General features: G+C 43.2%; 1 protein-coding gene across 1 annotated transcript; it reads right to left on the bottom strand.

The window, feature by feature from the left end:
- LOC130294330 (carcinoembryonic antigen-related cell adhesion molecule 16-like) lies at nucleotides 1-27,920 on the bottom strand. The gene is made up of 7 exons (XM_056543952.1): nucleotides 27,650-27,920; nucleotides 24,316-24,582; nucleotides 16,158-16,418; nucleotides 6,832-6,936; nucleotides 4,753-4,811; nucleotides 2,640-2,684; nucleotides 1-378 (listed from the first exon to the last, which is right to left on the bottom strand). Exons 1-6 carry the CDS (start codon nucleotides 27,918-27,920, stop codon nucleotides 2,658-2,660), a joined length of 990 nt encoding a protein of 329 aa, XP_056399927.1. The 3' UTR covers nucleotides 1-378; nucleotides 2,640-2,657.

Raw genomic sequence — 27,920 nt, 5'->3', positions numbered from 1 at the left:
TCTATGAAGTCTACAAAATATTTCTACTTTAAAATGACAAAATCTGTACTTTTTGGGGGGCTGCTTTGAACTAACTTTATTTTTATTAGAACAGTGGTGCTGTTTTTGGAAGACAGTATCTCTGTTTTTCTATTCCTGGATAACATAATATAACCCCTTTAATAAATAGAAAACGTCAAATGAAAAGTGAAAAATTCAGCTCTGCTACATCTGTATCTTTTTTGCTGTTGCTGCGAATCGGTCCGGTCATGTGACTACAGATGTGAAATTCTAGACCCGAGATAACTACGAATTGCGGATAATTGTAGTCGTTGAGAAACTGAGCAGTTATTTGCGCCATCTTGTGGTGGAGTCAGGTAGTTGTCCTCCTCATTCAACCTGCAATACAAGACAAAGGTTTTGTATATGTTCCATTCAGTTCATTAAAACACGTTGCGGTATATCATTTGTATTTTCCAGATCATAAAATGTAAATGACAGTGAGGAATTATTCTACATGACTAGCGCATGACAGCGCAGTGTTATATTTGCCTTAAAGGGGTACTCCGGCCTGATCGCGGGGGTCCGGCCGCTGGGGACCCCCGGGATCTCGGCTGTAGATCCCACCTCAACGGCTCCCGGCAACGATGAAGGCTTCGGATCCCGACCACGCGAACGAAAGAGTGTGACGTCACAACTCCGCCCCCGTGGGACATCACGCCCCGCCCCTTAATGCAAGTCTAAGGGAGGGGATGTGACGGCCGTCACGCCCCCTCCCATAGGCTTGCATTGAGGGGGCGGAGCGTGACATCACACGGGGGCGGAGCCGTGACCTCACAACGCTCCGGCCCCGTGATCGACAGTAATCAGACCCGGAGCAAAGACGCTCCGGGGACTGATTTTAACAGGGTGCGCTGTGCAAGATCACGGGGGTCCCCAGCGGCGGGACCCCCGCGATCAGGCATCTTATCCCCTATCCTTTGGAGGGGTACTCCGCTGATAAACATCTTTAGGCCGGTGAGCTTGGAGCTTCCGTGTTCATGACGTCACGCCACACCCCCTCCATTTATGTCTATGGAAGGGGGCGTGATGGCTAGTACATGGCTGCCACGCCTCCTCCCATAGACATGAATGGAAGGGGCGTGGGAGCTGTGGTCGCCCATCTTCCAGCACGGAGCAGAGTTCGCTCCGTGCACCGGATGACAGGGGTACCGAAGATTGCGGAGGGGTCGACCCCCGCGATGAGACAAGATGTTAAAGAGTACCTCTCATCAAAAGATTTTCTTATATTTTATACTTTAATACATATAGATACATTTATTAATTTGATTCTATTGAAAAAAAAATCCTTTAAAAGGGGTACTCCCGTGGAAAACTTGAAAGTAGAGTTGTAGTTTTGCAACATCTGGGGGGGGCCAAAGTTTGAAAACCGCTGTTATATACAGTAGCTGCAGGGTTTCTTAAAGGGGTTATCCAGGAAAAAAAATGTTTTTTATATATATCAACTGGCTCCAGAAAGTTAAACAGATTTGTAAATTACTTCTATTAAAAAATCTTAATCCTTTCAGTACTTATGAGCTTCTGAAGTTTCAATCAACTAGTGCCAGAAAGTTAAACAGATTTGTAAATCACTTCTATTAAAAAATCTTAATCCTTCCAGTACTTTTCAGGGGCTGTATACTAAAGAGAAATCCAAAAAAGAAATGCATTTCCTCTGATGTCATGACCACAGTGCTCTCTGCTGACATCTCTGTCCATTTTAGGAACTGTCCAGAGCAGGAGAAAATCCCCATAGCAAACATATGCTGCTCTGGACAGTTCCTAAAATGGACAGAGATGTCAGCAGAGAGCACTGTGGTCATGACATCAGAGGAAATGCATTTCTTTTTTGGATTTCTCTTTAGTATACAGCCCCTAAAAAGTACTGGAAGGATTAAGATTTTTTAATAGAAGTGATTTACAAATCTGTTTAACTTTCTGGCACCAGTTGATTTAAAAAAAAAAAAAAAGTTTTCCACCGGAGTACCCCTTTAATGTGTTTTTTATGTTTGAAATTTTGGCCACTAAGGGTCTCCCTATGAGTCCCTGTTTCAGTGATTTCGGACTCATGCCGGCCTGGCTGCTGAATCCGAAATTGCATACTAAGCGCAGCTCGCCGCCTGTCAATCAGTCAGGTGGGAGCGCGCGCTGTGCTCGTATCCCTGCAGGGCACGGTAGCTCTTTACTCCAACGTTCCTCCTCTCTGTATGGCACATGTATAGCCAAACAGAGAGGAGACTCAGAGGCTGCCGTCCCTGCCCTGTACTCAGCCTGTATGCGCACTCCCGAGAGGGAGAACCGCATACAGGAAGAAGGGTGGAAGCCGGCGCCTACCGGGCCACGCCCACTTCCTCCCCTCTTACACAGCTCAAAACTACCGAAGATGGTATAAAAAAGGTATTTACAGGGGGTTTTAACTAAAAATCAATATAGGGATAGAGATAGTTAGAGTCAGAGACAGATGGAGAGGGGGATTAGGGAAAGTTTAGTTGATGATAGGTACCCTTTAAGGAGCAGAGTACCCCTTTAAGGAGCAGAGTACCCCTTTAAGGTCTTTGTTGCTTGTGGACATTGAGCTAGTGTTATCTACAGTGTCTACGGCCATTTAATGACTATTATACCTGCTCAATAACTATGTATTAGAATTCTTCTTCGGGTTCTTGATTCTGTAAAAGAAAAAACAAGTTATGATGTAAACCTGATCCTATAAGAATAGGGCCACACATAATAGTGTATACACTGCATTTCACGCTGCACGAAATATACTGCGGATTCTATGAGCAGACACACAGGGCTACCCAGAGGGTCCACCAAGCCTCCTGGGATCCTGACCAATCAGATGTAATTTGGTTTAGAACCCAGCATCAAGAGTTCCAGTTCTCTGCAGCGCCACCACAGGTGAAATAAAGCATTACACAATTCTGTCTGTGTAATGCAGTGCTTTCCAGCCAGGGTGCTTCCAGCTGTTGCAAAACTACAACTCCCAGTATGCCCGGACAGCCAAAGGCTGTCCGGGCACACTGGGAGTTGTAGTATTGCAACAGCTGGAGGCACCCTGGATGTGAAACACCGGTGTAATGTATGGAAGTGGCCCTGGATACTAGATTAGATTTTTGGTTGTGGGAAATCAATCTATCAACTCAGTTTTCCCTTAAATGTGCAATGTATTCTGAAATATATGTACAATATGTGGAGCTGCCTTCTTTCAGTCTTAAAGGGGTTAAATTCCCTATGCCTTGAAACAGTGCCACTCATGTGGATAGGCTGTGTTTGGTATTGCAGCGTATCATCTTTGTTTAAAGGGGTACTCCTCTGGAAAACATTATTTTTTAAATCAATTTTTTCTGTAGCCAGAAAGTTAAACAGATTTGTAAATGACTTCTATTTAAAAATCTTAATCCTTCCAGTACTTATCAGCTGCTATATGATCCACAGGAAGTTCTTTCCTCTTTTAATTTCCTTTCTGTCTTGTCCACAGTGCTCTCTGCTGACACCTGATGTCCGTATCAGGAACTGTCCAGAGCAGGAGAAAATCCCCATAGAAAACCTATGCTGCTCTGGACAGTTCCTGACACGGACAGAGGTGTCAGCAGAGAGAACTGTGGACAAGACAAAAAGAAATTCAAAAAGGAAAGAATTTCCTCTTTAGTATACAGCTGCTAATAAGTACTGAAAGGATTAGGATTTTTAAATAGAAGTAATTTACAAATCTGTTTAACTTTGTGGCACCAGTTCATTAAAACAAAAAAAAAGTTTTCCATCAGAGTACCCCTTTAACAGCCCCAGGCACCAATTTTGGTTGGTTTTACCTTGGACCGATCTGATTATCATTATCTTCTATGTTCAGAAAATGCATCAACAGACGAACGCATAACACTATCATAGGGTCAAATGTCATACGTCATGCAACATACACATACATTAGCCCCCCCCCCCCCAATAAAAAAAAAAAAAAAATTATAGGGGTACTCCGGTGAAATACTTTTATTTTTTTTATTTTTTTTTAAATCAACTGGTGCCAGAAAGTTAAGCAGATTTGTCAATTACTTATATTAAAAAAAAAATCTTAATCCTTCCTGTACTTATTAGCTGCTGAATACTACAGTGGGAATTATTTTCCATTTGAAACACAAAGCTCTCTGCTGACATCATGAGCACAGTGCTCTCTGCTGACATCTCTGTCCATTTTAGGAACTGTCCAGAGTAAAAGGAAATCCCCATAGCAAACATATGCTGTCCTGGACAGTTCCTAAAACGGACAGAGATGTCAGCAGAGAGCACTGTGCTCATGATGTCAACAGAGAACCCTGTGTTTCAAAAAGAAAATAATTTCCGCTGTAGTATTCAGCAGCTAATAAGTACAGGAAGGATTTAGAATTTTTTTTAAATAGAAGTCATTTACAAATCTGTTTAACTTTCTGGCACCAGTTGATTTAAAAAAAAAAAGTTTTTCTCCGGAGTACCCCTTTAAAGTAAACTTTTAGAATGGAGGCCCACGACACCCCAAGTCATGAAAGTGTTAAAGAACAATATAAAAAAAATTAAAAACAAAACTAGTTTTGCCCCATGGAAAAACCTAATGTCCTCTCTGGAGATTATAAACTCCACAACTGGCTGAGAAGAATTTGCCTGTGCGTCAATGTCATTTTAAGCAAATTAAATATGGAAATATGTGTAGCAGTCCGGCTCAGGCACTGGAACAATACGTGTACAATGTGGCAGCACATACTGTACCTTGGCGTTGTTTGGGGACTCATCAGACGCAGGATTCTCCGTCTCCTCATCAGAATCCTCTGCAGATGGACAATAAACACCATTTATTTCCAGAAAATACAATTATTTAAGACAAACTGATGATGAATATGGAGCTTTGAAGACTCCTCTACCTAGTGATCTCTAATCATGTGTAAAGCTAGCCCAACACTGGACAACTCTCTCTTCTGGTGCCCCCAATGCACATGCATACTAGGCTCAGCTGAGCATGCATCTATACCCAATAGGGAGAGAGAGAAAAAATCTAATGGCTCATCTCCCAGAGAACAAAAGAATAGGGTATGCTGAACTCAAACAAGCCTAATCCTTTTCTCCTGAAGGTTCTCATATACATTAGATTAAAAACCAAAAAGGTAAAAAAAAATGGGATCTCTGGTGGCGCTGGTCCTGATTTGGTCACAGAGGTACTTAGATCGTGAGATCGTAGGTTTATTTAGCACAAAAACATTGCTTTTCCAGCTCGGAATGAGCCCTTCGTCAGGTAACGTGCATCGTAAGATGCACGTTACCTAACGAAGGGCTCATTCCGAGCCCGAAACGCGTTGTTTTTGTGCTAAATAAACCTGTTTTAACACGATCTTACCATCCAAGTACCTCTGTACGCGTTTCGGGCTCGGAATGAGCCCTTCGTTAGGTAACGTGCATCTTACGATGCACGTTACCTGACGAAGGGCTCATTCCGAGCTGGAAAAGCAATGTTTTTGTGCTAAATAAACCTACGATCTTACGATCTAAGTACCTCTGTGACCAAATCAGGACCAGCGCCACCAGAGATCCCATTTTTTACCTTTTTTTGTTCTATTTTGCACCAAGCCAGACGAGCTGAGTCTCTTTGTTGGGGGGTCGGAGGCTGCAGGCTGTTTATGACCAATACGCTATACGGTGTTGTGCCCTTAGCGCAACACAACTTGGTATGTGGATTTTCACTTTGTCTTACTATCTGCCTTTGAGACATACTGCACTAAGGACGCTTGTCATTTTTTCTTTTCCATTGTCTATATACATTAGATTGTCAGCCAATCCCATCCACTTTAAAGGGGTACTCCGCCCTTAGACATCTTACCCTCTATCCAAAGGATAGGTGATAAGATGTCTGATCGCGGAGTTCCTGCCACTGGGGACACCGGTGATCTCGGCTGCAGTACCCAAGACATCTAGTGCACGAAGCGAACTTCGATCCATGCCGGATGACTGACGATGCGGGGCGGAGGATTGTGACGTCACGGCCATGCCCCCTCAATGCAAGTCTATCGGAGGGGGCATGAAGGCCGCCACGCCCTCTCCCATAGACTTGCATTGAGGGAGCGTGGTCATGACATCCCAAGCAGGGCGCAGCCGTGACATCACGAGCCTCCGGCGCTGCACCCGACGCTCTAAACGAACACCGGTTGCAGCGGGGAGATCACGGGGGTCCCCAGTGGCAGGACCTCTGCGATCAGATATCTTATCCCCTATCCTTTGGATAGAGGATAAGATGTCTAGGGCGGAGTACCTCTTTAATCTAATGTGCTTGGCCAACTTTCCTCCTATCTCCTAATTCTTTCCTATTTCCAACCTCTCTTTTACCTTCTATTGATTGTGGAATAGCAAGAAAAAGGTCAGATTGAGATAGATTACATGACTACCAATAGCTTCCAGGCCCTTATGCAAAACCTGCAATAGGGTCCCAAGTGCCAATTATAATACTAGACTCTTGTGGGGCAGATGTGCTTTGGGGCACCCTTAGGTACAAGGGCCCCGGTGAGACTACTAGTTCTGTACCCTCTATAGCTGGGGTCTGCTAGCCTCTACTGCAGTGTTTCCCAACCAGGAAGCCTCCGGCAATTGCAAAACTACAATCTTTGGCTATCTGGCCATGCTGGGAGATGAAGTTTTGCCACCAGTTTTGACACACACCGGTTAGAATACACTGCTCCCAAAAGCAGGTCTTGGACCTCTCAGTTGTTTCTACCGTCTTCCATAGTGACTAGTAGTAATTAGTTTTTAGAGCATTTCTTAGTAAATGTAGGTTATAGTAGGTAGTCATGATTGGCTTCTTACCACACGGCTCGTCTGTGTCAGAGAAGATACGTTTCCTGAACATTACGACACCTCCAATAATAATCAGAATGATGACAAAGGTGATCGTTATTCCAATAACACTTGCTGCAATAGTAATAAGAAGAAATACATGTAAGAACTAGAGACAAGGCAGCTTATAGAGTTTTTAATGCAAGTCAATTCTATTAAACATGGTTTTACCACCACAGACACTTTCCCCCCAATCCACTAGATAGTAATTAAGTGTCTGATTGGGGGTAAATCCTACTGCACTCGGCTGCCTTCGGGACTCTCATAGACAATAAGTGGAGTGGGGGTTTAGTCTGTGCACTGCTGCTCCATCCAGGGCCCCATTTAGGTGTCTCATTCTTGCCTAGACGCCAACAATCAGACAATCCCCCCACTCTAATCAGACATTTTCCCCTCTTAAGTAGTAGCCTATGGCCAATTTCTCCACTTTTCCTTTATACCACTTTTTATTTATCTCATCCATTGTGTGTAGAGTTGAGTGAATCGATCACTTGTACAATACACTGCAATTTCACTGTATTTTGGTACATTGCACTCTGACTACATCACTTTGCCTTTGGCAGGTCTAGAGGTTTTCACGAGGTCCATGGTTGCTATCTGTAACAGCACAGCACCCCACAATTACATCAATTACATGACTGAGTGGACTGACACCAGCCGTATGCAGAGATCACTATTGAACACAGCATATTATGGGTTAAATGGCTCGGATTGGAGTTTTCTTTGATCTCATCCACTGCACTGTACTCCATCCATGATGCAGAAACTTTGTATGTAATGTAGATAATACTATTATATGCATATTCAAGGAGAAAAAACAGACAGGGTTGCACATCCACAAATTGTATTTTGATCTACTTGCTTCTCAGCATAAATTCAAAAACTAACACCTTGTTGTTATACATTTTGATCAAAAAGTACAAGCCCACTCGCCACGTCAAGGCCACCTATTTAGAGTGGGTCCCTAACGTCCCTAGCATAAAATGGCGTAGCACTAGGCGGCGACCACCACCGCCACAACACCAGTGCCCACAGGGGGAAAGACCCACTGGCAGAGCGGCCCCAATGTCACTCAAACCAGTCCCTATGCCGCACCACCCCACAGACACGGTGCCACGGCAAGAATGGACGCCGCGCAGCACCACACCAGTGTGAACAAGGTGTAAAAGCTCCCTCCCATAGACTTGCATTGAGGGGGCGTGGTCATGACGTCCCGAGAAGCAAGTAGATCAAAATACAATTTGTGGATGTGCGACCATGTCTGTTTTCTCTACTTGAATTCACATTGTGTTTTCTATCCCCTCCTTTTTTTTGTTGTTTTTACTTAGTCTGCACTCTGCCCCACCCCCTTGGCCCTTTCATTTCTGGCAGCCTCCCAGTCTGACTGCGAGCATATGGTAAGTGAGCTTTTACGCCTTGTTCACACTGGTGTAGTGCTGTGCGGCGTCCGTTGTTGCCGTGGCACCGTGTCTGTGGGGAGGTGCGGCCCAGGGACTGGTTTGATTGGCATTGGGGCTGCTCTGCCAGTGGGTTGTTCCCCCTGTGGGCACTGGTGTTGCGGCGGTGGTAGTTGCCGCCCAGTGCTACCCCATTTTATGCTAAGGACCCACTCTAAATAGGTGGCCTTGAATTGGCGAGTGGGCTTGTACCTTTTGATCAAAATGTATAACAACAACGTGTTAGTTTTTGAATTTATGCTGAGAAGCAAGTAGATCAAAATACAATTTGCGGATGTGCGACCATGTCTGTTTTTTTCTACTTGAATTCACTATTATATGTATATTTGTAAAAATGTGTATACTGAGGACAAGCAGGGCTCTGTACACTGAGGACAAGCAGGACTCTGTACACTGAGAACAAGCAGGGCTCTGTGCACTGAGGACAAGCTGGGCTCTGTACACTGAGGACAAGCAGGGCTCTGTACACTGAGGAAAAGCAGGGCTCTGTACACTGAGGATAAGCAGGGCTCTGTACACTGAGGACAAGCAGGGCTCTGTACACTGAGGACAAGCAGGGCTCTGTACACTGAGGACAAGCAGGGCTCTGTACACTGAGGACAAGCAGGGCTCTGTACACTGAGGATAAGCAGGGCTCTGTACACTGAGGACAAGCAGGGCTCTGTACACTGAGGACAAGCGGGGCCCTGTACACTGAGGACAAGCAGGGCTCTGTACTCTGTGGACAAGCAGGGCTCTGTGCACTAAGCCTCTGTGACACCTCCTGGCTCAGAAATCAAGGTTGATTAACAAGCCAGGAGCCTGCACAGAGCCCTGCTTGTTCTGCTCTTACTTCCTGTATTTGGACTCCAAATGTGGAATTCACATTTTTTTTTAACCAATGTATATTACAAATATATATATATATATATATATATATATATATATATATATATATATATGTATGTATATATCATTCTATGATCTACATTATTTCAAAAGTTTTTGTTAAAGACAGGTACATTTTAAATTGGTACTCCACTGGAAAACGATTTATTTTAAATCAACTGGTGCCAGAAAGTTATACAGATTTGTAAATTACTTCTATATAAAAATCTTAATCCTTCCAGTACTTATCAGCTGCTGGATGCTCCACAGGAAGTTGAATTGTTCTTTTCTGTCTCTCCACAGTGCTCTCTACTGACACCTCTGTCCATGTCAGGAATTGTCCAGAGCAGGAGAGGTTTGCTATGGGGATTTGTGACACAGACAAAGGTGGCAGCAGAGAGCACTGTGGTCAGACATAGTAACATAGTTCATAAGGTTGAAAAAAGACCAGAGTCCATCAAGTTAAACTTATATCCCTAATGAGTCCCTACTGAGTTGATGCAGAGGAAGGCAAAAAAAAAAACACATACTAGAGGTAAATATTTCTTCCCGACTCCAAATATGGAATCAAAATAAATCCCTGGATCAATGTTCTGTCCTATAAATCTAGAATCCATAACCAGCAATGTTATTATTCTCCAAAAATGCATTCAGACCCCTTTTGAACTCTTTTACACCATGTGTGAGTTCCCCATGACCACCTCCTCTGGCAGAGAGTTCCATAGTCTCACTGCTCTTACAGTAAAGAACCCCGTCTGTGCTGGTGTAGAAACCTTCTTTCCTCTAGACGTAGAGGATGCCCCCTTGTTATAGATACAGTCCTGGGTATAAATAGATCATGGAGAGATCTCTGTACTGTCCCCCGATATATTTATATTAGTTATTAGGTCTCCCCTAAGCCTTCTTTTTTCTAAACTAAATAACCCTAATTCTGATAATCTTTCTGGGTACTGTAGTCCTCCTATTCCCCGTATTACCCTGGTTGCCCGTCTTTAAACCCTCCCCAGTTCCACTATATCTTTCTTGTACACTGGTGCCCAGTACTGTACACAGTTTTCTATGTGTGGTCTGACCAGTACTGTACACAGTATTCTATGCGTGGTCTGACCAGTACTGTACACAGTATTCTATGTGTGGTCTGACCAGTACTGTACACAGTATTCTATGTGTGGTCTGACTAGTACTGTACACAGTATTCTATGTGTGGTCTGACCAGTATCGTACACAGTATTCTATGTGTGGTCTGACCAGTACTGTACACAGTATTCTATGTGTGGTCTGACCAGCACTGTACACAGTATTCTATGTGTGGTCTGACTAGTACTGTACACAGTATTCTATGTGTGGTCTGACCAGTACTGTACACAGTATTCTATGTGTGGTCTGACCAGTACTGTACACAGTATTCTATGTGTGGTCTGACCAGTACTGTACACAGTATTCTATGTGTGGTCTGACCAGTACTGTACACAGTATTCTATGTGTGATCTGACTAGTACTGTACACAGTATTCTATGTGTGGTCTGACCAGTACTGTACACAGTATTCCATGTGTGGTCTGACCAGTACTGTACACAGTATTCTATGTGTGGTCTGACCAGTACTGTACACAGTATTCTATGTGTGGTCTGACCAGTACTGTACACAGTATTCTATGTATGGTCTGACCAGTACTGTACACAGTATTCTATGTGTGGTCTGACTAGTGAATTGTACAGCGGTAGAATTATTTCCTTGTCGTGGGCATCTATGCCCCTATTGATGCACCCAATGATTTTATTTGCCTTGGCAGCAGCTGCCCGACACTGGTCACTACAGCTAAATTTACTATTATCTAAGACTCCCAAGTCCTTTTCCATGTCAGTCGTCCCAAGTGTTCTCCCATTTAATACATAATCCCAGCCTGGATTTTTCCTCCCCATGTGCATTACCTTACATTTATCAGTGTTGAACCTCATCTGCCACTTCCCAGCCCGAACCTCCAACCTATCCAGATCCATTTGTAACAGTGCACTGTCCTCTATTGTGTTTACTGCTTTACAGAGTTTAGTATCATCTGCAAAGATTGCTATTTTACTATTCAACCCCTCTACAAGGTCATTAATAAATATATTAAATAGAACAGGACCCAAGACTGACCCCTGTTGTACCCCACTAGTAACAGACAGAAAAGAACAACTCTATTGTATCCTCTGTTGTATACAGCAGATTATAAGTACTGGAAGGATTAAGATTTTTAAATATTGTAAAAGTAATTTACAAATCTGTTTAACTTTCTGGAGCCAGTTAATATGAAAAAAATGTTTTCCACCTGAGTACCCCTTTAAGGCTGGTTTCAATATTCTGGATGGAAACCTGGGGGCAGAGCCGGAATCAGAAGGCACTAGGAACATGTGGACCTTGCTGGTCCCCATAGACGGGACATAGATGGGACTCTGCTGCACTGGAATTGGGATTGGATATTTCATAGTGTGACACAGCCTTTGGTTAATCTCAGCCTTCCTAATCAGAATCACTCCCAGCTATTCCTAAACCAAGTTATAAGCTGTTTCCAGCACCTGTGCTGCTCTGGGCTGGGAGTTGCAGTTTTGCAACAGCTGTAAGCACACTGTTGGGATACACTGGTGTGGTAGCGGGGTGTGATGAGGGCAGATGTTGTTACCCTAGGGGCAGATGGCATAAACCCCTTGTATTCGTGACGCCAGGGCGTGGTTTAGTCTAAGACCACCGAAGGTATACTGCTGAATCCTGGGGTAGGCACGGGGGCAATAAAGACTCCAATGCCAAGTTATGGACAAAGGTAGCTTTACTGAGGGTAGACAGTTAGTAAAGTCTATACAGTTCAGCCAGGGCCCAAGGAGGTGACCAGTGACCCAGAGACCTTAAGGGCTTGCTGGGACTTGTAGTAGGACTAGACAATTGAATGCAGCCCACGCTGACTTGACAGATGACAGGGACTGACTTGACTTGACTCATAAAGCTGTGACTTTTTCTTACTTGACTTGATGGTGGCTGCAGGACTGGACTTTGAGGTCTCCAACACACTGGACACACAAACTAGGCGACTGCACTGGACCTCAGCAAAGACTTGTAAGGAAAAAAAGAGAGAGAAGCTCCACCCAGGGCTTAAATAGGGGGAGACTAACAGGGAGCCCATAGGTCACTCTTAGGATCACCTGGTCACTGGTACCTCCTGGGTAACAATCACATGACATAACTCTTAAAGATACAACACATTTTATAATACAATACACTGCAGAACATATGTACAGGGGGGAAACAGGTGCAAGGGGCCCTGGGGACACTGAAGGAGGCTGCCTGACAGGACAGCAAGGGTACGGGGAAACATCTCCCGTACTGGGCCACCACCTCACTGGCATACATTGTTGTGGGCCATGCTGGTCTGTGCTGGCTACTGCTATTTTCCACAATATTAGTAATTTATACATTAGTTATAACATAACTACACAGCAATTGTCAGGTGTTTAATGAATCCTTTATGACTTCCTAGATATATGTTATAAAAAGTTACATTTTACATTCACGCAGTCATTTCATACACTAAAAAATATTCTGTATAGCTCTTCTCGATACACCCCCCCTCCCCCCCCCCCCCCCCCCCCCCCCCGAAGGCAAAATGTACATCTCTCATCTTCTTGTATCTATTTCTCGTCTCCAAGACTTCTCCAGTGTCACTTCCCTTCTCTTTAACTCTTTACCACAGGCCATAGAACTCTCCACTTATGTTCAAGCCTTCAATTCAAAGAAATGTTCCTTCAGAAAAGTCTAGAAGCTGTCATAACCTTCACTTCAAGGCAAATCCTGTATATATATATATATATATATGTATATCTTGCACAGTCTGTAACTCTAGACAGGTATTTCTTCTGCTGCCTGTTTGCATTCATACGTACATGGATTTGGATGTTTGGTTATTTTTTGCATTCTTATGTTTATATTATACAACATTAAACCCTTAACCCTTTCAGGACCAAGCCTTTTTGATTTGTTGTCGAGGTTTCGTTTTTTTTCCTCCTCGCCTTCTTATAGACATAACTCATTTAGTTTTCCATCTAAAGACCCATTTGAGGGCTTGTTTTTTGCGCCACCAATTTCACTTTGTAATTACATCTCAAATTCTACCTCCAAACGTACAGTGACACAAACAAAAAAATTCTTTGTAGGGCAAAATAAAAAAAAATAAAAAAACAACACCATTTTGCAACTTCCGTTTCTACGCAGAGCACTTTTTGGTAAAAATGACACTTTAGCTTTATTCTGTAGGATCAACCAAGTTTTTTATTTTACTACTTTAAAAAAATTTAAACTTTTGTACGAAAAGTTGTTTTTATTACGCTTTCGTCTTTCACTGTGTAATTTAACCCCTTAAGGACCAAGGACGTACCGGTACCTCCTTGGTCCTGCTCTTCTGATATAACGCGGGGTTACACAGAAACCCCCCGTCATATCACGGCGGGCCCGGCGTCATAGTGAAGCCGGGACCCGCCTCTAATAGCGCGCAGCGCCGATCGCGGCGCCGCGCGCTATTAACCCTTTAGCCGCGCGCTCAGAGCTGAGCCGCGCGATCAGAGCTGAGCCGCGCGGCTAAAAGTGAAAGTGAAAGTTCCCGGCTAGCTCAGTCGGGCTGTTCGGGATAGCCGCGGCTAATCGCGGCATCCTGAACAGCTGACAGGACAGCGGGAGGGCCCCTACCTGCCTCCTCGCTGTCCGATCGCCGAATGACTGCTCAGTGCCTGAGATCCAGGCATGAGCAGTCATGCGGCAGAATCGTTGATCACTGGTTTCTTATGAGAAATCAGTGATCAGCATAGGAGATCCCTATGGTCCCTATGGGATAACAATGATCAGTGTGTGCAGTGTTATAGGTCCCTATGGGACCTATAACACTGCAAAAAAAAAGTGAAAAAAAAAGTGAATAAAGATCATTTAACTCCTCCCCTATTAAAAGTTTGAATCACCCCCCTTTTCCAATAAAAAAAAAAAACACAGTGTACATAAAAATAAAAATAAACATATATGGTATCACCGCGTGCGGAAATGTCCGAATTATAAAAATATGTCATTAATTAAACCGCACGGTCAATGGCGTGCGCGCAAAAAAATTCCAAAGTCCAAAATAGTGCATTTTTGGTCACTTTTTATATCATTTAAAAATGAATAAGAAGCTATCAATAAGTCCTATCAATGCAAAAATGGTACCATTAAAAACTTCAGATCACAGCGCAAAAAATGAGCTCTCATACTGCCCCATACATAGAAAAATAAAAAAGTTATAGGGGTCAGAAGATGACAATTTTAAACGTATTAATTTTCCTGCATGTAGTTATGATTTTTTCCAGAAGTCCGACAAAATCAAACCTATATAAGTAGGGTATCATTTTAATCGTATGGACCTACAGAATAAATATCAGGTGTCATTTTTACCGAAAAATGTACTGTATAGAAACGGAAGCCCCCAAAAGTTACAAAACAGCGTTTTTTTTTCAATTTTGTCGCACAATGATTTTTTTTCCTGTTTCACCGTAGATTTTTGGGCAAAATGACTGATGTCATTACAAAGTAGATTTGGTGGTGCAAAAAATAAGCCATCATATGGATTTTTAGGTGCAAAATTGAAAGAGTTATGATTTTTTAAAGGCAAGGAGCAAAAAACGAAAATGCAAAAACGGAAAAAACCCCGGTCCTTAAGGGGTTAATTAACATCATATCAGTCTGCTTAAAAACTCAGGAAATGCAATCTGGCCATAGGCAGTGAATAGCACTCACTCTCTCTGTGTTATCCCTGTTTCAGGCAGAGAGCGCAAGCTATCCAAAGTAGAAATATAATTTTTTTTATTGGTGAAGGGCCTTATTCCAATTTAAAAAAAATATATAGAGAAGATTGCAGGAGCAGGTAAGAGGAGCTCCAGTGGCCATTTGTACTCATCGGACTCCCACGATTGTGCCGCAGGTGATACGATGAGTCCCCCGAGCCCCACAGATACTTCAGATGGTGTGCTCAGTATTGATCACAGCATCTGAAAGGTTAATGGTGGGCATGTGGTGGTAAACATATGTTAAGTACCAGGGCACCAGGACTTACATTTACATGCCTTGTCGTAAAACGGGTTAAAAATAATAATGATAATAATTGTTATTATTATTATTTTTATTATTACTATGTATATAATCTAATTTATTTGGAACTCATACCTATAATTAAAGGAGTTTTCTGGAACTTTTTGACTGCCTATTCTCAGGATAGATCATCACTATTTTACCAGTGAGGGTCCAATGCCCAGAAGAACTTTTTCCTGCAGGTACAGGAAACGGAGCTTCAAATAAACACGTTGAGATACTGCAGTTCAACTCCTATTAACTTCAATGAGGGCTGAGCCGCAGTATCCAGCACAGGGATTACACATGCATTGTTTGCTGTGTATGTGGGCACTGCGGCTCTGGCAATCAGCTGATTCACAACATCTTGTCGGGCGTTGGACCCTCTCACTGATCAGATATTGATGGCCAACCATGAGTAAAGGAGATTGATCAAAAAGACCAGCAAAAGCCTTTAAATAGACACGGTCATTTAAACACATGTTGCGAAGGTCAATAGGAAAAGTGAAAATAAGAAACTTTGTAAAATATGTTATAGGATAAAAATGCTTCTTTCTCCTGTTGTGAAGCTTCTTTCCTTTCCTCCTTCCCTTCCATGAGACTGTATTCCACTCTAAGCCAATTTAATGCTATGAAAGGGGAAAGAGGAAGCTCCATCCAACCGCTTTGGTAGAACTTTAAATTAGAGATAAAGCCTACAGAGCAGGCAAAAAAAAAAAAAAAATACCATGTACAAGTTATATAATGGCCAGAGAAAATGCTGCTCTTCATTCATGTTCACACAAGGCAGCTAATAAAGAGTCACCTGAATGACAAGTAAGGTTATATTAAAGATAATATAGAAACCAGACCTACCTGCCGATACACTCACTGTAACCGTGCCAGTGGCATTAAATAGGGTCCTCCGGTTTTTGGCCTCGCAGGTATAGGTTCCTTGGTCACTGAATCTGGCATTGGCAATTTTCATTATGTTTGTATTGTGAGTCTCTAAATATTTATTATTATGTTTCCACTGGAAGTCCGGTTGTGGTACAGAGTCGACTATACATATCAATAAGATTTGAGAACCAAAACCCACAGTAAGTGTGCCTTTGATTTTCAATTGTTCTGGGCCATCTGTAACAATAAAACATACGGTAAGTCATCTGGGGATACAATGGGGGCATGGGCACATAAAGCAAAATAATACCTTCACAACTCTAAGGGCTTTATGTAAAAGAAAAACAAGAAAAAGAAACATTTGATTAGACCACAGTAAAACCTTCTGCACCAATGTGAGTGTATGGGAACATTCTTGTTTCTACCCCGAGGATGAAAACTGTTGTGACCTAAGATGGCCATACACATTCAAGAGGACACTTAGGCACAGAGAAATTGCAGGCGGCACCACTGCTATAATTCAGTACTATATCATGCTTCTCAGTATAAAAATATAACAAGAGTTTATAAGCACTTACTTGTTGTTACACTTAGCGTTAATTCAACTAATAAAATAGAAGAAGTAAAAACAGCTTCAGCCGAAGCTGAAAACAGGATAGGCGACAGTCTGTTTCATGGATTCTCCCGATTCAGCTGATACGTTTTAACTAAGTGTAGGACTGGACTTGCATAGGCCCACCGGAGGAAATTATTTTTAGGACCACCCTCTATCTATGCAAAGCATGCCTGTCTACTCTTTTGTTATTGTTGTACACATAGGCCAATGAAGTCTAATTTGCCCATTAGGAATAAACCCAAGTGCAATGTCACCTGTCACCAGCCCAACTCTAAGAATATGTAAAACTGAGTATGTATGTAATATGTAGAACAGTCACGAGTGTTATCTATCTATTTATTTCAGATCTATCTATCTCATATCTATCTATCTATCTATCTATCTCATATCTATCTATCTCATATCTATCTATCTCATATCTATCTATCTATCTCATATCTATCTATCTATCTAAAATAGAGAAGAAATTTTTGGCAGCACACGTGAAGGAGGGGGGTGCACGCTGGATAACCCGGTCCCAGGTCCGAAGTAAATATGCAAAGAAGCGGCGGCACACCGATTTCCAAGTGAAAAAAGAATGGATGGCTTTTATTTCAACCAAACATCTATAGGAGCGACGTTTCGCCTGTCTCACACAGGCATTGTCAAGCAGTGACTGATATACAATGTGAAGTTTAAATAGTATACAAGTGACAGCTAGTGAATCACGTGATTGTTTACAAAATACAAGGAAAACGGTATAATGTGAGGATGATCATACTATACAGGGCAGAATACACACCATATCATAACATAAGGCGCCTGGTAGTAATGAAGAATAAGTGCAAACACAAAAAAAGAAAAACATATCCGTATCCATAAGTACACAAAAAAAAGTTATTATAGTGGATATAAGTGTCCATATGCCGTAAGTGTACCTTCCTTGTAGGAGGAGTTCCATTGCGCGCGCCACACACAGCCCAAACACACGAGGACGCCACATCATAAGGATGTTACTTCCGTCTTGGTGCACTATACAGTAGCGAGAGGCTCAGAAATAGGGATGCCAGGATCCAAGATGGCGCATATGGCAACTAGTGAGTGCACGCATGCGCGGACTCACAAACGTGCGTTTGTTTACATAGGCCATTTCCGGCTCAGATCGGAGCCAAGACGGAAGTAACATCCTTATGATGTGGCGTCCTCGTGTGTTTGGGCTGTGTGTGGCGCGCGCAATGGAACTCCTCCTACAAGGAAGGTACACTTACGGCATATGGACACTTATATCCACTATAATAACTTTTTTTTGTGTACTTATGGATACGGATATGTTTTTCTTTTTTTGTGTTTGCACTTATTCTTCATTACTACCAGGCGCCTTATGTTATGATATGGTGTGTATTCTGCCCTGTATAGTATGATCATCCTCACATTATACCGTTTTCCTTGTATTTTGTAAACAATCACGTGATTCACTAGCTGTCACTTGTATACTATTTAAACTTCACATTGTATATCAGTCACTGCTTGACAATGCCTGTGTGAGACAGGCGAAACGTCGCTCCTATAGATGTTTGGTTGAAATAAAAGCCATCCATTCTTTTTTCACTTGGAAATCGGTGTGCCGCCGCTTCTTTGCATATCTATCTATCTATCTATCTATCTCATATCTATCTATCTCATATCTATCTATCTATCTCATATCTATCTATCTCATATCCATCTATCTATCTATCTATCTATCTCATATCTATCTATCTCATATCTATCTATCTATCTCACATCTATCTATATATCTATCTATCTCATATCTATCTCATATCTATCTATCTCATATCTATCTATCTATCTATCTCATATCTATCTATCTCATATCTATCTATCTATCTCACATCTATCTATATATCTATCTATCTCATATCTATCTCATATCTATCTATCTCATATCTATCTATCTATCTATCTCATATCTATCTATCTCATATCTATCTATCTATCTCACATCTATCTATATATCTATCTATCTCATATCTATCTCATATCTATCTATCTCATATCTATCTATCTATCTCATATCTATCTATCTATCTCTGGACCAACACAGAAGGGTTTTAGGTTAAAGTCAATGGACTATTTGCTTTTTTTTAACCTTACAAACTACACTGTTCAAAAAAATATAGGGAACACTAATATAACACATCCTAGATCTGAATGAATGAACTAATCGTATGAAATACTTTCGTCTTTACATAGTTGAATTTGCTGACAACAAAATCACACAAAAATTATCAATGGAAATCAAATTTATCAACCCATGGAGGTCTGGATATGGAGTCACACTCAAAAATCACAGTGGAAAACCGCACTACAGGCTGATCCAACTTTATGTAATGTCCTTATAACAAGTCACAATGAGGCTCAGTAGTGTGTGTGGCCTCCACGTGCCCGTATGACCTCCCTACAACGCCTGGGCATGATCCTGATGAGGTGGCGGATGGTCTCCTGAGGGATGTCCTCCCAGACCTAGACTAAAGTGTTGTATTGGGGTGTGATGAGGGCAGATGTTGTTACCCTATGGGCAGATGGCATTAACCCCTTGTATTTGTGACGCCAGGGTGTGGTTTAGCCTAAAACCACCCAAAGGTATACTACTGGATCCTGGGCTAGGCACGGGGGCAATAAAGACTCCAACGCCAAGTTACGGACAATGGAAGCTTTACTGAGGGTAGACAGTTGGTAAAGTCTATATAGTTCAGCCAGGGCCCAAGGAAGTGACCAGTGATGCAGGGACCTTAAGGGCTTGCTGGGACTTGTTGTAGGACTGTACAATTGAATGCAGACCACGCTGACTTGACAGATGACAGGGACTGACTTGACTTGACTCATAAAGCTGTGACTAGATTACTTGACTTGATGGTGGCTGCAGGACTTGACTTTGAGGTCTCCAACACTCTGGACACACACACATAAGGCGACTGCACTGGACCACAGCAAAGACTTCTAAGGAAAAAAGAGAGCGAGCTCCACCCAGGGCTTATATAGTGGAGAGTAGTAGGGGGCCATAGATCACCCCTGGGATCACCTGGTCACTGGTACCTCCTGGGTAACAACCACATGACATAACTCTTAAAGATGCAACACATTTTATAATACAATACAATGCAGAACATATGTACAGGGGGAAACAGGTGCAAGGGGCCCTGGGGACACTGAAGGAGGCTGCATGACAGGGCAGCAAGGGTACGAGTAAACATCTCCCATACTGAGCCCCCACAAAAGCATCCGCCAACTCCTGGACAGTCTGTGGTCCAACTTGGCGTTGGTGGATGGAGCGAGACATGATGTCCCAGATGTGCTCAATCGGATACAGGTCTGGGGAATGGGTGGGCCAGTCCATAGCATCAATGCCTTCCTCTTGCAGGAACTGCTGACACACTCCAGCCTCATGAGGTCTAGCATTGACTTGCATCAAGAGGAACACAGGGCCAACCGCACCAGACCTGGTCCCACAAGGGGTCTGAGGATCTCATCTCGGTACCTAATGGCAGTCAGGTTACCTGTGACAAACACATGGAGGGCTGTGCGGCCCCCCAAAAGAAATGCCCCCCACCATTACTGACCCACCACGAAACCGGTCATGCTGGAGGATGTGGCAGGCAGCAGAATGTTCTCAACGGCGTCTCCAGACTCTGTCACATCTGTCACATGTGCTCAGTGTGAACTTGCTTTCATCTGTGAAGAGCACAGGGCGCCAGTGGCGAATTTGACAATCTTGGTCTTCTCTGGCAAATGCCAAACGTCCTGCACGGTGTTGGGCTGTAAGCACAACCCTCACCTGTGGACGTCGGGCCCTCATACAACCCGCATGGAGTCTGTTTCTGACCGTTTGAGTGGACACATGCCCAATTGTGGCCTGCTGGAGATCATTTGCAGGGCTCTGGCAGTGCTCCTCCTGCTCTTCCTTACACAAAGGCGGAGGAAGCGGTCCTGCTGCAGAATTTTTACCCTCCTACAGCCTCCTCAATGTCTCCTGATGTACTGGCCTGTCTCCTGGTAGCGCCTCCATGCTCTGGACACTACACTGACAGACACAGCAAACCTTCTTGCCACAGCTCGCATTGATGTGCCATCCTGGATGAGCTGCACTCCCTGAGCGACTTGTCTGGGTTGTAGACTCCGTCTAATGCTACCACTAGAGTGAAAGCACTTCACCACCCGCAGAACCACTCCTTTATTGGGGGTGTCTTGCTAATTGCCTATAATTTCCACCTGTTGTCTGTTCCATTTGCTCAACAGCATGTGAAATTGATTGTCAATCAGTGTTGCTTCCTGAGTGGACAGTGGAATTTCACAGAAGTGTCATTGACCTGGAGTTACACTGTGTTGTTTAAGTGTTCCATTTTTTTTTTTGAGCAGTGTATGTTACTATGTATATTCCTATCTTCATCCCATATCGCTATCTATCTATTTATCTGTATCATATTTATCTGTCTATCTCATATCTATCAATCTATCTTATATCTATCTCATATCTATCTTATATCTATCTCATATCTATCTATCTATCGATCTATCTATCTATCTTATATCTATCTCATATCTATCTTATATCTATCTCATATCTATCTATCTATCTATCTATCTATCTATCTATCTATCTATCTATCTAAGCAGAAGCAAAGCAGAGCAGCACAATTAGCAGTATCACGGTGATGTGGGTGCAAGTGGGCCCAATCGGAGCCCAGGTCACTGGCAGCAGTAGTCAATACCAAGTAAAAGTGTCCCACAGCACTCCAATACAAGGTGAAAAAAGCTGTGAAGTGTATTTCCTCATATGTGGCAAGCACAGTCTTCATCAACTAATATCACTTCTCAGACCAATACCCTGGGAGAGAGACATGGCTCTCGTCACCATGGATGTGACTGCACTATACACTAATATCCGCATTCAATGCACCAGGGATTTTCTGGAAAAGATCCCGATATACCATCGGAACAAGTGACCTTTCTTATAACCTGCCTAGAACTGGTGTTTAAGAACAATTTCTTCACCTATGACGAACGTATGTTTCAACAGATATGTGGGACCGCCATGGGGACGAGGGTAGCCAACCTGTTCATGAAGATACCTTCATGACAAACATCCACCTGTTCAAAGACCATGCCATATTGTATAAGAGGTACATAGATGACTTGTTCATCCTATGCCCTACAGAAGAAATTGATTATCTGGTGGATGCCAATGATTGGGGGATAACTTTAACCCATGCCAATGATTGGGGGATAACTTTAACCCATGCCAAGGATTGGGGGATAACTTTAACCCATGCCAATGATTGGGGGATAACTTTAACACCTAACTATTCCTTTGAGAAGATCAAGTTTGAGATCACTCACAAGAATGGAGAAATACCCATGTCTACATATTTCAAAACCGTAGACTGAAACAGCTACATCTCCTTCCGCAGCGGCCATTACAAAAGATGGTGCGCAAACATCCCCTTTGGCCAAGGCCAGAGGGTGAGGAAAAATTGTACTGAAGAACAAACTTTCACCATCCAAGCAAAAACCCTAGAAGTACGGTTCTGCCCTAAAGGGTTCCCCAAGCCCTTAATAAAAAAAATGCCTATTCCAGAATCAAAAATCTGACCCAAGAAGAATGCCTGGACAAACGACAGGAGCCACCAGTCCAACACATATGAAAACACTGAAAAAAACACCCATTGGTTGTAGTTTCGTGACTACATATTCTGCCGGACAATATACCATAAAAATCATACTACAAAAACATTGGCATAGTCTTCTGTCTGACTCATATCTAAAAGATACCATCCCAAAGGTGCCGGGGATCACATTTCGTAGAGCTCCAACTCTAAGGGGAATGATCGCCCCGAGCAGAATAAAGCAACATACCTCCAAACAAGACCAGGATCTAGCTGCCAAGAAAAGAGCGTATAGCTACAATACACCAAGATGCATGTACTGCCAGACCATCCGACATGGAGAAACATCATTCAGAAGCACCAACAACAGGGAAAATTCTTCCAATAAAGAAACACCTCACATGCCAATCCAAGTACATTGTGTACCTGATCGAATGCGAATGCAACAAACAGTGCGTGGGGAAAACCGTACAACCACTACATACAAGACTGAACCAACAACGGGCCAATATCAAAAAGGGCTTCCAACTACATGGCCTCTCCCACCACTGCAGCAGGTATCACCCGGAAACAGCAACCCTATATCAATCATTCCGATAGACCAGATACCAGGACATCTAACAAACAGATTTGAAGCCCTGGTAAAAAAAAAAGGAGATGTTCTGGATCTACAACCTGGGATCATTACAACCACGAGGCCTATATGAGATGAAGAAACGTATCCATTAAAAAGCACTCCACTGGCAAATTCAGGACCCCACCCGAGACCCCCCAATACCCCGAGGGCCCTACACAAACACCCAACCCTGCTGCCCCCGACCTTTCGCCACCATTTGGGGTCCCCCCTGGGATCCTAGCGCAGGACCATAGCGCTGACCACATTGCCTCTATACCACCTCAAGATGTGTCAGCTGCACACTGCTCAAGTACAGGACCGCATCTTCAAGAATACCTGTACGTGGCACCTTGCCCGTCATTAGCTGTGCACTGCTCAAGTACTGGACCGCATCTTCAAGAATACCTGTACGTGGCACCTTGCCCGTCATTAGCTGCACACTGCTCAAGTATGGGACCGCATCTTCAAGAATACCTGTACGTGGCACCTTGCCCGTCATTAGCTGTGCACTGCTCAAGTACTGGACCGCATCTTCAAGAATACCTGTACAAGGCACCTTGCCCGTCATTAGCTGTGCACTGCTCAAGTACTGGACCGCATCTTCAAGAATACCTGTACGTGGCACCTTGCCCGTCATTAGCTGTGCACGGTGTCCCGGTGATGACCCATGTGCGGTTACCTGCCGAACACCACACCGCACTTGACATCCCCGCGATGTCACAAATTCGGCTATCCATTCTTTTACTGCTCCTGACATTCTTGTTAACCCCTCCATATCTGGAACATGAATGTACTAAGACTCTTATCTCCACAATGTTAGATTCCTCGCTATTGTATTACAAAGCATGTACTGTTTGTTTCTTTACATTGGCTAATACATGTGACAGCTATGATGTCATCTGACCTGCCCACAGGTCGGGATGCCGTTCCCGGGCTTTTTTACACTCTGTATGTATATAAGACATGTATGGCTCATGTTTCCCCCGCCCCCTCCTGAGGAAGAGGGGCGCACTCCCCCTCAAAACGCGTTGTCCAGCCATTTTTCTGTTCAAATCAAACGCTATTTTACCACTATCTGAAGCTCAGCATCTATACTTTACCGCGCAACGTCCTGGCAAGCGCCAGAAAGTGTTGTTTTTCTCCTGCCTCACCAAGTGTGTGGATATCTACATATCTATCTATGTCAGAACAGTATTTAAAATACAATTATAACCCAATCTATAAATAATGACATAAAAAGAATAACAATTTGCTACTTACATGCCACTTCAATGTACAAAGAGTTACTAAGAGATGATATGGGAGGCTTCCGTGCTTCGCAGGTATAAAACCCAGTGTATCTCCATGTAATATTGGGTACAGTAACCGTCCTGTTATCTTTGGATACGATAGTTTTATTCCGAAAAATCATTCCAGGTCCCGTCCAGGCTATATTTGTAATATTGGCAATCTGACAGATCAGGGTGATGGTGTCAGTCTCCTTGGGTATGGTAGTTGACGCTGTGAGGTTGGGTTTACCTATTGCCTCTGTAAAGGAAGGACAATGGTGCTTTTTATTTTGGATATTTTAGTCATCAAAACTTTGATAAAACACGACTCAGCAAATAAACATAGCCTTCTAGGGGTTATCCAGGAAAAAAGTATATATATATATATATATATATATATATATATATATATATATATATATATCAACTGTCTCCAGAAATGTAAACAGATTTGTAAATTACTTCTATTAAAAAATCTTAATCCTTTCAGTACTTATGAGCTTCTGAAGTTAAGGTTGTTCTTTTCTGTCTAAGTGCTCTCTAACCATTTCAGTTTAGAAGCAAATCCCCATAGCAAACCTCTTCTAAACTGGGCGGTTCCCGAGACACGTGTCATCAGAGAGCACTTAGACAGAAAAGAACAACCTTAACTTCAGAAGCTCATAAGTACTGAAAGGATTAAGATTTTTTAATAGAAGTAATTTACAAATCTGTTTAACTTTCTGGAGCCAGTAGATATATATATATAAAGTTTTTTTCCTGGATAACCCCATTAAGCCAGTGATCTCCGAACTGCAGCCCTTCAGGTGTTGAAAAACTACAACTCCCAGCATGCCCGGACAGCCAACGGTTGTAGTTTTGCAACATCTGGGGGGAGGGGCGCTATTTGGATACCACATCTGATTACCTCTTTCATTTTGCAGAGGGTTTGTTAAAAATGAAAGCAGCGATCTGATTGGTTGCTATGGGCAACGTTTCCTTTGCACAGGTTTTGATAAACCTCCCCCTACATGCCCAAAATCCACTTCAATAAAGAACGTCCTATTGATAAGATATTCCATAGCTTGGTCATTATTCCGTAAAAATTCTCACAATGTAAAAAACCCTTCATCCTTGAGCGTTTAAAGGGAACGTATTTATTTAAATCTCTGCCCATTCTGAGTTTAGGAGTCAAGTGGGCGGGGCTTATCATTATGCACTGATCTAAGCCATAAATGATTCCTCTAGAGAAGCAATGGCAATGGCATAGCTATAGGAGTTGTAGAGGTTGTCCAAAAAGTCAGGGGGGCTCAGAGGCTCCCCTCAACATGCTATGGCTGACTGGTGATGCCTGACCTGCTATTCACTCCTGTAAGAAAACTCCTAAAGGGGTACTCCTGTGGAAAACTTTTTTTCTTTTTTCTTTAATCAACTGGTGCCAGAAAGTTAAACAGATTTGTAAATTACTTCTATTAAAAAAATCTTAATCCTTCCAGCACTTATTAGCTGCTTAATACTACAGAAGAAATTATTTTCTTTTTGGAACACAGAGCTCTCTGCTGACATCATGACCACAGTGCTCTCTGCTGACATCTCTGTCCATTATAGGAACTGACCAGAGCAGCATATGTTTGCTATGGGGATTTTCTCCTACTCTGGACAGTTCTTAAAATGGACAGAGATGTCAGCAAAGAGCACTGTGCTCATGATGTCAGCAGAGAGCTCTGTGTTCCAAAAAGAAAATAATTTCTTCTGTAGTATTCAGCAGCTAATAAGTACTGGATGGGTTAAGATTTTTTAATAGAAATAATTTACAAATCTGTTCAACTTTCTGGCACCAGTTGATTTAAAAAAAAAAAAAAAAGTTTTCCCCCCGGAGTACCCCTTTAATGCTTTGTGAATGTCGACATGATTCTTGACTTGTGTTATACCACTCTTCTAATTTGAATAACATTGTCCAAGCCAGAGGTACACAACCTTTTGTACCTTGTGAGGTCACCTTACCATGACTAAGTGCTGTTGAGACCCGAAACCCGTCAGTGTATTTGCTCTGTAACGTTCTACATTGGATTTAATAAAGAAGCATTGTTTTATTGCATACTAGAGCGTGGGACTGTTTTTTAAATCCCGCGCCCACTGGGTTTCTGACCATCACTGCCCATTCCCGCAAGGTGTGTGTTCCACTACTGCCCGCCTGGGCAACATGTGTGTCTAATACAACCTGTTCCCGCAAACATTTTGTCACGATTTTTAGAAATAGTGTATTCAGAATGGAAAGACCTACACATTTTTTTTCCCTCCGGAAGTACCCCTTTTGTTTAGATGGAAAAATAGGAGTAATTACAGTGGTCCCTCAACATACGATGGTAATCCGTTCCAAATGGACCATCGTTTGTTGAAACCATCATATGTTGAGGGATCCGTGCAATGTAAAGTATAGGACAGTGGTCTACAACCTGCAAACCTCCAGATGTTGCAAAACTACAACACCCAGCATGCCGGGACAGCCAAATGGACCATCGTTTGTTGAAACCATCATATGTTGAGGGATCCGTGCAATGTAAAGTATAGGACAGTGATCTGCAACCTGCGGACCTCCAGATGTTGCAAAACTACAACACCCAGCATGCCCGGACAGCCAAATGGACCATCGTTTGTTGAAACCATCATATGTTGAGGGATCCGTGCAATGTAAAGTATAGGACAGTGATCTGCAACCTGTGGACCTCCAGATGTTGCAAAACTACAACACCCAGCATGCCCGGACAGCCAACGGCTGTCCGGGCATGCTGGGAGTTGTAGTTTTGCAACATCTGGAGGTCCGCAGGTTGAAGACCACTGGTATAGGAAGTTGTACTCACTTGTCCCCGCCGCTCCGGACCGTCACCGCTCGTTACCGCTGCCCTGGATGTCGCCTTCCATCGCTGTCGCCGCGTCCCCGGGGTGTCCCCGACGCTCCGGCAAGGCCTCTGCTTCCCCGGCATCCTCGCTCTCCGTCGCCGCCATCACATCGCTACGCACGCCGCTCTTATTGGATGACGGGACGGCGTGCGCAGCGACGTGATGACGATGGAGAGCGCCGACGATGCAGGGGATCCCGAAGAGGACGCCCCGGAGCCCCGAGGACAGGTAAGTGATCGTCAGCGGACCACACGGGACACCGTAAACGGCTATCCGGTGGCAGCTGAAGCAGTCTGCGCCGCCGGATAGCCGTTTATGCGATGGCCCCGACATACAAAAGCATCGTATGTTGAAATGATCGTATGTCGGGGCCATCGTAGGTCGGGGGGGGGGGGGGGGGTCACTGTACTTAAAAGAAGATAGATAGATAGACAAACAGTACTCACCGTAGACTGTGATGACAATAAAGGCTTCTTCTATGGATTCCAGTGAGTTTATGGTCACTGAGTACTTCCCTGTATCTGTGATCTGAAGATTTGAGATCTCTAATAACTTATCAGATATAGATGTGACCCTAGAAGTGTACAGGGGGGCAGACATGTTGGTTCCATTACCAGGAAAATATGAGATGATGTGATACTTTTCACTGATATTCAGGTCTTTATACCAGGCAACAGCATTGGTGTTCGTAGAATTCTTAGTAGAAGAGATCGACAT

The sequence above is a fragment of the Hyla sarda genome, chromosome 10 (assembly GCF_029499605.1).
Source record: "Hyla sarda isolate aHylSar1 chromosome 10, aHylSar1.hap1, whole genome shotgun sequence".
Lineage (NCBI taxonomy): Eukaryota > Metazoa > Chordata > Amphibia > Anura > Hylidae > Hyla > Hyla sarda.
Note: the sequence above shows the minus strand (reverse complement) of the source record. Positions and strands in the feature narration are given on the sequence as shown.

Bases quoted from the DNA above. Each gene is read 5' to 3' on its own strand.
- LOC130294330 (XM_056543952.1), bottom strand. From the start codon at position 27,920: ATGTCGATCTCTTCTACTAAGAATTCTACGAACACCAATGCTGTTGCC. The intron at 24,583-27,649 runs GTGAGTACTGTT...CTTCCTTTACAG, and splicing joins TATTGTCATCACAGTCTACG to AGGCAATAGGTAAACCCAAC. The intron at 6,937-16,157 runs GTAGGTCTGGTT...TTACTATTGCAG, and splicing joins TACAGTGAGTGTATCGGCAG to CAAGTGTTATTGGAATAACG.